We start from the raw sequence: 12,229 nt of genomic DNA, 5'->3' as shown, positions 1-12,229 counted from the left end.
GTAACTTATGTTGCTATCATATCTCCTCATTTTACACTTAATGAACAATTTTTATAGCCTTATCAGTTAATCATCATAGGAGCATTCCATAGACCTGTTATCTTTTGTCACTCTTCTCCGGATCTTTTAATCTTCCTCCACTTCATCCCAAAGAAACTCAGTTGAAAATCTATACATGTTAGCAGTGCTGTAAGTAGGCAGGTACAATAGGGGGCACTGGGCCCAGGATGAAGGGGAACTTGAAATGGGATATCAAAAAAAATAATTGGTATATTTTCAAATTTAAAATTTTGCCACCTTGGGGACTGACTCCATAATGCTTTTTGTTAAAGTTAAATTAACTGATCTATTTCTATTGTATTTGTTTTTTTATTTTATTTTTCCAAAAGAAAAAAAAAAGGGGGGGGGGGGTCAAAAATATTGCACAAGGCCCATGAAAAGCTAGTTATGGCATTGTATGTTAATTCAAATGTGGCTAGGTGAAAAGTCCTTGAGGAATGATTACATCCTTATATACTTATTAGTGTTTTTTAAATAACTAAATGATCTTGATCTTATGAACTGTTTTGGCCACTTTTGTAATATGCACTCTGAATTTTAACTTTCTCTCTAACATCACCCTTAATCTAGTTAGATTGTGCTTCTGTATAGGTTGTACAGAACTGTAGTTTGGATCTTTTCAACTCAAAATGCATAACCAGGTAGGTAAAGTGTAAGGATGTGATGTTATAATCTGAGACAGTAAACTGATAACTATTATCCTCTACTCATAATAATATTGTTAGTCTGTTTTCAATAATTCTGTAGTTTCTATATCATGAACTGTTGTCCTACCTAATTTTACATTGTCAACAAACTGGCTATTTTTCAAATCATTTCCTGGCATGTCAAGGATATTATGATACTACCCTATAAAGAGTTTACATTATAACTTCCTTTTGACAATTTTCCTTCAAATTATTCTATCACTTGTTGGCACTCCAGTATTACCATATTTTGTAAGGTTGAGTAAAGGTTTTGTCTTTGTCTAATTCTCTTCATTCCACTAGGAGCATATAGGATCTGGGGCACAGACCTTCATCTCATAATTTGGGCCTCTTCATCTGTGTCCAGTTCTTTATAGTCTTTCCAAACTCTTTTATTCTTCTCCATTAGCCATCTTTCCTTGCAGATTTCACTTTAATGTTTGTTCAGCTTTGTGTTTTTTAGGTTTTCTTAGGACATGTCCTATCAAGCTCCATTTTCTGTCATGCATTATTGGTTTTTGTTTAGTTTTCTGCCATTCTTTATCGAATTTAACGTGTAGACAACACTTTGTATTTTTTTTTTCCTATTTTTGAGGGATTGTAGCCATTGGCTAAAAGTGTAGTGCAGGTAAGAGCATTATCATCAGAATGGATAGCTCTTATCACTGAACTTGCTTACCTGCACCAATGTTTAGCCAATGGCTATCTCCAAAAAAATACAAATCCCCCCCCCCCCCCTCAAATCTGCTTCGTCACCTAATACACAAGACCACAGCAAAACTGTTACCATCCCATACATTCAGGGCATGTTGGAAAAGTGGGCCTTGGATATCTTATCAGCTCCTCATCACATCTAAATCATATATTGAATTGGCAACCCTCATCTGGACAGACAAGAACCATTGACATCCACTTCAGAGAACATACATACACAAAAAAAAATATTCATCACTATCATTGCAGTAAGTTGGCACTAGCAGCTCATTCCTTGGATACACCCCATTCGCACAGGATCAAATGGGGGGGGGGGTGCTACATAGAAGTCATAAATCACTGGTTTTGGAGTCAGCAGCAACATGTAAAATGTTCCCTAAATCTTGAGCATTGCTATATCAATTTATAAAAAATCTGTGAGACAGTCATTTGAAGATCAAATTAATATTTAAATCTGTATCCAACTATAAATGGTGCCAATTTGGACTGTTTGTCAGTTAAAATTTTTAAACTGCTCCCACTGTTAAAATTTGCTGTTGGCATACTGTGAAAAATTGTTGGACAAACTAAAGATGCATGTTTTGATACCAGCAAAATATTGGGCATATAAGCTAAATAATTTTCTTATTATTTTTGTGTTGCAAATTCAAACCATTACAATAAAAGAAACATAAGGAGTACTTTAATTGACAATCAACCTCAAACTTAATGTTTGGCTAGCAGTGCTGTCTTGTCACCAATCTCTTGTAAGGGTGTCTTTGTCAAATCCTGTGAATGTATGATCATTTATTTTCAGCAGCTTCTTTTCAAATCATTCATGCTTTGCTGTCACATCACTTCATGCTGCATTTACACATTCCATACAATACAGTGTAGTATATTTCTTTCAAAAGTAAGGATTTTCTTGTTAGTAGCAGCAGCAACAACAGTTTGAAAAGACACATTATTTAAATGTCTTAAAGGCAACGATATCATCTGGTCTATGGGTGGTATTTGGTGGATGTGTTACTGGAATGGCTGTGATCATAAGTCACATCGCAAGTTGAGCACTGACTGTATATTACATTGCTATTGTGGTTTTATGTTTGTTTTGTAATTTGATTTTAAAATTACAAAATTGTCATGGTAATGACAAATTTTGTAACTTGAATATTTGAAGATGTTTGATGGATTTGTAGATTTTATACCATTTTAAAATTTCCATATTCATAAGTATTTTTTTTATTATTATTATTTGGGGATGAGGGTACATAATTTTTGGTGCCAAATGAATTGCATACGCTGTTAGTAGTTGCAGGGGGGGAATGGAAATTGATGGAAACAGATTTCTTTAAGGCATGTGATTTCTCAGGTTTAAAGCATTGATGATTGAATGTTTGTATGCATTAAGGAACTGTCTTAATATCACAATTTTTTTATATAATAAACATAAATGTAATTATCAATGTTTATGGTATACTTCAGTATTAAATATCATTATCTGATCTAGTTAATTAAAAAAATGTATGGTATTTTTTAATAGCACATTCAACAGAGAATTTTAATCCTTTGTTAAAGGCTTCCATCCCCCTGCAGCAACAACTGGAAAAATTTATCATTCCCATATGCAAGACATATCTACCACAGTATTTCCCCTCTCATTCCACATTGGTATCTCTTGCTATAGTAGATATTTGTATACTGTATGTAATAGTAACAAGAATAAATGCTGTGTGAGAGCATTCTATATAGTATGCTATGTTTGTCAAGGTTTATTATTACCCAAGACACCATGGAGTCAGACTCATCTGGGAGGTCCTTTTGTCATACACACAGCTCATCATACCATGCTTTAAACACACTCAAATTATCTGCAGACACCACACTCTCGAGCAAGGCATTCCAATCATTCACAACTCTGCATGAAAAAAACCTGCTTCTCACACCCTCTTTATACAGTTTCCAGTGATGACCTTTGGTTCTCCCGTATCTCCCACTATTTTCTGTAGAACCTCTCCAGCATTGATCCTATAACAACTCCCTTACCAACTTGTAGGTCTCTATCATATCTCCCCTCTTCCTCCTGTCTACCAGACGCCGCAAGTTGCATCTTCTCAATCTTTCCTCATACTCTGACATTTCAGAGGTTAGAAAACTACCTTCGTCAATTGCCTCTGGACCCTTTCCAACATCTTTTCATCCTTCTGAAAACCAGATGACCAAATCTGGACACAATGGCCTAATCAAAGCATTATACAATTGTTGTGTCAGAAAAAGCGTGACTCACTATTCGTAAGCCAGTTTGTTTCCGACCCAACACAGAGACAATGAAAACCTAAGTATAAGGACATGCTTACACTTCCAAGGACAGGGCTAAGGAAGTATTTTATATATATTCACTCAAAGGTATATCAGTTTGACTGAGATTAATAATATGAAATAAGCTAAGGAAATCTGTGTTTAAAACTAATATTGTTCTCGAAAAATAAGCAAAGGAAAACTGTATTTCAGGACCAGAATTGTTGTTATTTAATGTGCTTAAGAGATCTGTGTTTTAGAACCATGTTAGAATAGTTCAGAGTTAAAGTGACCAATCGGCCACAGCTAAGTATGTGACGTAGTCAACAAGAGAGGGCGCTCGGAAGGCAAATATAAGGCGCCATGCAAGACTCAAACGCTCTTGTTTTCTGTTCCTGTGTGTTCCTATCCAATCCTGGATAGCTGAGGAAGTGTGTCGCCGGTGCCAGCAACAATCTCCTGGTTGCTGTTGTACCAAGTCAAAGAAAGCTACCTAAGGAATGTAGTCAGAATTTCAGTAAAAGAGCTGTTGGTGAACCACGCCAATGTAAAGTCAGCGAAGGACAACCTCCGAAGAAAGTCTAAGCAAGTTGCAGAGGCCATAGAAATACGTGGCTAGGAATTATGGAAGTCTTGCCATATCGGAAGTGAAAGTGTGGGGGGAAGTCACAGAAACCCCAAGAACAAAGACAAGATGGTAATGTATAACCTTTTCATACATATTATAGAATTGTAAACATAAAGAGGAATAGGAACCAAGGATTTGAGGAGCTCCACACATTAACTTACCCTTAGTTCCTTAATGACTGTTTGGACTAATTGTCTATGTCAAGTAAGCTGGTGCCATTCCAAGCTTGTGCTGAGAAGGGAACCTGATCTTTGAACTGTTTGTCAGGAAGAAGCTATCTGCTGTAGTGTTAGATATTAGCCTGATTTTTACTTAAATTGTGGGGGATAGAGATTTTGCAGAATTAGAATTTGTTTTCCATATTAAAATATAAGTTGGAATGAGTTTGATATGCCATGTATAAAGTTTATATCTAATTGTGCTTAGGAAGTGAGCATTGAATAACCCTGTATGGATAAGTCGAGTCTGAGTTTAATAATATGACAGATATAGGATTTGTATTACTTAAGCAAAGAGATTGTAATTTTGGATATCTTAATCTAAAAGGGGGGGGTTTCAGACTCTCAATTTAATTCAAGGAAGGTATTTTAGCATTGAAATTGTTACTTAAAGTGTATCTATATTAGTGCTTTAATAAATGTATTCTTTTATATCAAAGTTCATGAGTTCTGATTTTCTGAGACTGAATTACCACTTATAAAAACTTTCGGACCTGTGTGAGTGAAGGGGGAAGCAGTTCATATAAGAAAGAAAAGGGGGAGCCATGACTGCACATCATGTGATCTCTAATAAATTAATGTTATTTGTTTGAGTATCAGAATTTAGTTGCCGGCTGGCGCAGTCATTCAAAAAATATAAATTTTTTGGCAATAAAATAACTGATATGCATGAGAGATAAGTAAAGCATAGAATATATTAAAAGAAAAGAATAAAAGACACGTACGGAGACATAACACAATGGAATAAGAATCTCCTTACTTCTACAAGTCAGTGTCCTCTGCGTCATTCCCAGAAACCTTCGTGTTATCTTCACAATTCTGGCTATGTGTCCCCTAAATTTCAGATCCTTATCCATTATCACTCCCAGGTCTCTTATTTCCTCCACCTCTGACAATACATTCTCACCAAGCATAAATTCCACATCCCATCTTTGTTTTCAAATTTTAAAACCTTACATTTTGAAACATTGAACTTGCATCCCCATTCCCGTGCTCAATCACTCAATTTATTCAAGTCTTCTTGTAAGGTCACATCATCATCTCTACTCTTCATGGTTCATCCCAACTTTGCATCATATGCAAAGTTGGGATGAATATCTCCATCCAAATCTTTAACCAATATCATTAATATACAAGTTAAACAGCAATGTCCCTAAAACAGATCCTTAAAGCACACCACTAGTGACTTTCCTTTTCCTGGATATCACTTCCCCATACACAACTTGTTGATACCTATCAGATAGCTAGTCTCTAATCCAATATCCAACCCCATCTGCTCTAGTTTGACTATCAACTTATCTTGCAATAATCTATCAAAAGTCTATAATATACAATTGCAATAATAATCAAAAGTACAGTAATATACTTAGATTTTGCAAAGGCAAAATCTAAGTACAGGGTGTTCGGGATAAATTTGACAGTTTCGTAAGGAAAAAGAAAATCTTCTTTGTATCTATTAAATTTAATGAATTGACAAAAAACATTACAGGCAGAGTTAATTACAATACTATCAACAAGATTTACTCAAAATAACCACCATTAGCATTGATCACAGCTTCAATCCTGCTTCGGAACCTCGAACAAGCTGATGCTACAGTCTCCCTGGGAAGGGCCGCAAAAACTGTTTTAATTTTATCCATTAACTGGGCTTTTGTATTACTGGAAGTGCGATTGGTGTCTTTTTCAACTGCGCCCCATACAAAATAATCCATGGGGTTAAGGTCTGGGGAGTTTGGAGGCCAAACATTTGGACTGGTGAAGTCATAGAAATTTTCAGACAACCATTTTTGACTTTTCCCAGAGGTGTGGCAAGGGGCCGAATCCTGCTGCCATACATACGGCCTACCATTGGCTACCCTTGTTATCCAGGGCTTGACTACAGTGTTTAGCAACTCCACATAGCCATCTGAAGTCAACCTGAGGCCCTCTTGGAAAAAATGCGGAGGCATCACATTGCCTTCAGAGGATACACATCCGAAAACCATCACAGTTTGGGGAAATTTAGTCTGCATTACACGAGGAATGTCCTTTGTACTGTATGCAAGCCATCTGTTATTCTGCGTGTTGTGTTTTTGATCCTGGCAAAAGTTTTTCTCATCGGAAAAGAACCAGATTGTTTGTGGTTCCGCAGGATGTTTCACTTTGCTTAGAAGTTTCTTCGCGTTTATCAAACGTTTTTCACGGGCCTTTTCTGTAAGCAGCTGACCTTTGCGGCACTTGTATGAGTAGTAGCAGAGGTCTTCATTGAGTGCAAGCTTCATAGTAGAGGCTGCAACATTCATTTCACGTGACAAAGCCCGAATTCCAATGCCAGGGATCTTCAACACCTGTTCCTGCAGATTTGCGAGGAATTCTGCTGTACGAACGCAATCAGATCGTCTGCTAGGGATCTTTCTTCTTGCTACATCCTCGTAGTCACCATTGCAAGTCTCTAGTTCATGCCTGATTGTTTTTACTGTATTCATGGAGCATTGGGCAGCAGTCGAAATATCCTTATTTTGATGGCCGGCACGAATCATCATGATACAAGTTATTCTCTTCCATGATTCAGGTGGGTTCCAGCTATCCATCCTTTCTGACATCTTGTATATGAATGAAGAAGGGTCCAACCTTTTAAATGAAGAGAAGTGTGTGTTAATACATGTAACTTACGGAAAAATATAATTAATTATAAATATGTCAAATTTATCCCGAACGCCCTGTATATTACTGTATATCCTTCTCCTCTATCCAAGGAAGCAGTCACCTGATTGTAATAAGTAGATTACTAAAACATGATCTCCCTTTAGCAAATCCATGCTATCCATCAAAGATAATATCATTGTTGTTATGATTATCAAGAAATTATTCAGAATATAACTTAAGTATAATGTCATCCAATATAATAAACTTCAGATGTTATCTGGTGGTTCTTCCTATTTCAGAAGTGTATTGGTGGGGGGGGATGTATATTTTCTTCCACAAAGGGAGAGTGGTTCCTTGCTCGTATTTATCAGGAAAATAGTTTTAAATTTTTTAATTGAATTCTTTGTTAATTTAGAATAAATTAATATCTTTTGTTAAATTTATCTTTTAGGTCACATTTGTAGATACTTTGCCTGGAATTGCAGCAAGGTTTGACACTACACCTTCAGAATTGGCAAAAATAAACAGATTAGCCAGTAGACTTATTTTTCCTGGACAGGTAAATTGATTATATTTAACTGTTATGATAAATAGTTTTTATACTTGTACGTGTGGACAGACTTATGTGTTCGTCGAACATGTTGTTTATTATTTTAACGGTATAATAGAACACAGAAACTAAATAAATAATTAATTTATTAACGTGATGCTGATATTTCGCCGGTGTTATAACCAGCATCTTCAGAGCACAAAAACACTGTTTGTCACAATACGCGAGACTAAAACAACATGGTGTACTTAAACAAAATTGTAGCCAAAATCAGGACTCTAGTCTTTGTGTTGCTGCTACAATTTTGTTTAAGTACACCATGTTGTTTTAGTCTCACGTATTGTGACAAACAGTGTTTTTGTGCTCTGAAGATGCTGGTTATAACACCGGCGAAATATCAGCATCAAGTTAATAAATTAATTATTTACTTAGTTTCTGGGTTCTATTATACCGTTAAAATAATAAACAACAGTTTTTATACTGATTTTCTAAGTTCTATTTTTTTTTTCTTTCTTGCCATCCAGTATCGAATGCAAATGTTGGCAATGTCTTAATTTAAGTGACCATACCTCCTTAGATTAGCTGTGCTCATACATTTTTGAATATAAGCAGTGACAAATTCCTTTCTAATATCTTCATTTATAATCATTCTACTATTGACATCTGTTTACTCTAACTTTTTGGAACTCATATCTGTGTTCTCTAGTTTTTGATCAGTCTGTTTTATTTCGAACTTCTCTCAGATCCATATAGTTAAAATTGGTTTGAACACTGTTTATATACTGCTGGTTCAGTGTTTTGTCAGCTGTTCCTTGGAATTTGCTTATTCTCTAGTCTGGTTCCAAATTTGTAATCTTCGCTAAGAATCATGCCTAAATAGCTGAATATTTTATTGTTTAGGCTCTCCATTGAGAATGCAGTTTTTTTTATGTTTTTGCTGATTTTCATACCATGTTTGTTACGACAGTTATTCAGTTAATCAGTCCTAAAGGCTGGTAATGGATTTATTTAGGAATACCTTTTTTTGCATAAAGAAGTTGGAGTGCAGAAATATAAGGCTATGTACTATATTGATGGTGCCATACTGCAGGAAGTGGATGAGATTAGAGATTTGGGGGTGATGGTTGACAGTAGACTGAGGTTTAGAGGGCATACTGCTAGGGTTGCAAAGGTTGCACATCATACTCTAACATGCAAGGATAAGGAAGGAAGTAGTTGTCCCACTGTATAAGGCACTGGTCAGACAACACTTGGACTATTGTGCTCAGATCTGGTCAGTTACATGGTTTTCAATGTGATGCAGAGACATTGGAGAGGGTCCAGAGACGAGTGACTAAGAAAATATCAGGCATATGAGATGCTGGCTATGGAGAGAGGGTGAATAGATGTGGATTGCAGAGTTTGGTGGATAGGAGGAAGAGAGGTGATATGATAGAAATGTTTAAGTTAGTGAGAGGATTTTATCAGATTAATCCAGAGTGGATTATAAAGAGTAGGAGGTGAGAGAGGAAGAACCAGAGTCATTCCTGGAAGTTATGCAAAAGTGTGGTGAAGAAGGGTGTGAATGGAACGCATTACCAGAATGTGTTGTTGATGCAAGGAGTGTTAAGGACTTTAAGATTCTATATGATAAATATGTTGTCAGTTGAATGCCCTTCCTATGATGAGTGTCGACTCCATGGAGGGTGTAATAATAATAAGAAAATTTAATATCTCCAGTTTTCACATGAAGTTCTTAATGCTACTTGTTATGAATAGATAATAATATAAGTCCTAGAGTTTTCAGATGAACCTTTATCCACCACTTACACCTGATTTTTACAAATTTTCTATGTATACTTAAATTCTAACTGCCAAATTACAACTTACAGGCTATATTGACATTTAATGTTCTGTTTACACACACACACAAAATTTTACTATCTGAAAGGCTTTTCCTCTTGGCACTTGCTTATTATATATTTTTTCACTATTTACAAACCTAGAATAAAAGTATCCCTTATTCCTTTTGCAAAACTTGCATACAGATTTGTTATATACTGTTATATCCCCGTTTTTTCTTGTTAGTCTTATCTTTAATTGCCTTTACTTTACTTAACTTTAAAGCTTATATCTCTTGCTATCAGGCTTCAGTTGCCGACAAATTTGTATAGATTATAAACTGCGCCAGCCGGCAACTAAATTCTGATACATTATCCAATAATGCTTAAAGTGTAGGGATCAAGATATATGCAGTCGTGGTCCCTATTCTCATATCACTATCGGTTTCGCTAAATGCAAGGTTCGAAATTTTTCAAACGGTAATTCAAATCCGCAGAAGATATGACAAACTCAATTGATTATGTAAAAAGAAACACATTTATTATTTCACAAAGTATTTCACAAAATACATGTTATTTAAATTCTTAACCTTAAGAGTCTGGATTCCCCTTACTTAATTAAACACATTTAAACTTCTGCACTATGATCTCTTACTGGGCATAAATTCCTCGCTTCTATACATATATCTATCCTCAGACTATCACAATTAAGTTACCTGATAATATCATACATGAACATTACATATAAACACTAGACAATTCAATAAATCTGACATGTAATTCTCTAGGACAATAGTACTTAATTCTACTTAATTCTCTCCCCCAAAATATCTGTTAACACTTGACTACTTTCTGAACATATGACATTACTTTTCTTAAATCACTTAAACAGTCCGGAACTCGGCTTCCTGTTCGGCTGGAGCCTAATATGCTTTCTTCTTAACAGTAGCCAAAAGTGTCCAAATTGCAGACTGTTCCTACGGCACAACACATAAATGGCGTGTATTCTTATTCTTAACTTCTGTTTCTTTACTCCACGGATACTTTAATCCTAGATTAATATAAGAAAGTCTTCACTTACCGTTCTTGCTTTGACTAGGTATTCTGTTCTGTTCACTGTACCTCCTCTGATGGCGGCTTTGTTCCTTTGTTCTACACGAACCGAAAGCACTCATACACAGATTTATACGTTGACGTAGATTTCATCAGCGGCTCTTTCTCCTTATGTGTGTGTGTGAACACATTGTAGTTGCAGCTTTGACTGATGTAACATGCATAGCAAGGAGAGATACTTGTTATATGTGGCGGCAAGTTCTACATAGCTTTCCTTCGGGAAGCTTGGTGCCGACAAAACTCGAAGATGAGAGGTAAGAGACCAGAGATAAGAGACAGATTCGAACTCCTGCCGAAACTTTTATACTCCGAAACAGCTCCCTCACTTGGCGGTGTCGTCACGCATATGGCGGCAGCCAATTGGATGCCGTGGCTACGAACTGTCTTTGCATGCCTTAAACTTGTACTTAGCTTATACATATTTATTTGTTAATATTACATGATTTTCTAATTTAATTCATTCACAATTACTATCTTAATGAACTTATGAGCTATCTTAACAGTGTTTAGAATTTACACATCTGATTTTTTACATTTTCCTGGAACATTTTTCGGTACATTTCCCATCAGGAGGCATAAGCATGTCCTTATCCCTTCCTTCTGAGGTAACGTAACATTGGGTGGGAAAAAGGGATGACTCATCACTTTTTCGGACACAACAATACTCATGATTTCCTAACTACGTGGGCTGTTCAAAAAGTAATAAGACTAATTTTACTGTGGCGAAACCACTCATCACAATATTAATTTCTGTGAAATAAAGAAATGTTGCGGTCTGTGTTAACAAAAGAGGTTGATAGATGGCATATATGGGCTGATGTGCCAGAGTGTCACGTGACATGACTAAACACAAGTGCTCATCGGCGCGCCTACGAGGTGCGGCCAGTCTTCGAAATGGAAGCGTCCTTGGAATAGTGTTATGCGATTAAATTTTGTGTGCATTTGCAAAAATCGGCATTGGACACTTTTAACATGATACGCAAAGCTTTCTACAATAAAGCAGTGTCGAGGGCAAGTGTTTTTCGTTGGCATAAAACTTTTAAGGAAGGAAAGCAAAATGTGGAAGATCTTGAACGTGAGGGAAGACCTTCAACGTCCATCACAGAGACAATGATCAACACAGCAGCGATTATCATCAAGTACGTCAAAAGGAAGCATCCATTGCTGAAGAATGGCTTCTTATTGCACCACGATAATGCAAGGCCACATATTGCTGGTTGTGTAGTGGGCGTTTTGCAGAACAACAACACAAATGTCCTACCACGCCCTCCATACAGTCCTGATCTCGCACCATGCAATTTCTGGCTGTTTCCTCAGCTCAAGAAACCACTACGAGACTGCCATTTCGAAAGCAACAAAGCATGTGTAAAAGCTGCGGAGGCAGTTTTGAAAACTCAAAAAATGGACTCTCACGTGTTTAAGAAGTGGATGCAACGTTGGGACAAATGCATAGTCTCACAGTAGTTTTTTCGAAAAAGACCCTGTAAATGATGATGATTAAAGGTAATCTGTTTTTTTTCTGTATAAATATAGTCTTA

General features: G+C 36.3%; 1 protein-coding gene across 6 annotated transcripts in view; it reads left to right on the top strand.

Moving 5' to 3' along the window:
- LOC150106916 (oxidation resistance protein 1A-like) overlaps positions 1–12,229 on the top strand; it is a 324,024-nt gene that overhangs the window by 189,295 nt on the left and 122,500 nt on the right. For all 6 annotated transcript variants that reach the window (XM_090393372.1, XM_090393376.1, XM_090393375.1 and 3 more), the window contains one exon: positions 7,660–7,767. In XM_090393372.1, coding sequence (XP_090249498.1) covers positions 7,660–7,767 — 108 coding nt within the window. The remainder of the gene's footprint in view (positions 1–7,659; positions 7,768–12,229) is intronic.

Source organism: Typopeltis vanoorti, chromosome 5 (genome assembly GCF_054136105.1).
Source record: "Typopeltis vanoorti isolate ZY-2024b chromosome 5, IOZ_Tvanoo_1.0, whole genome shotgun sequence".
Classification (NCBI taxonomy): domain Eukaryota; kingdom Metazoa; phylum Arthropoda; class Arachnida; order Uropygi; family Thelyphonidae; genus Typopeltis; species Typopeltis vanoorti.
This window is presented reverse-complemented; position numbering and strand designations above follow the sequence as displayed.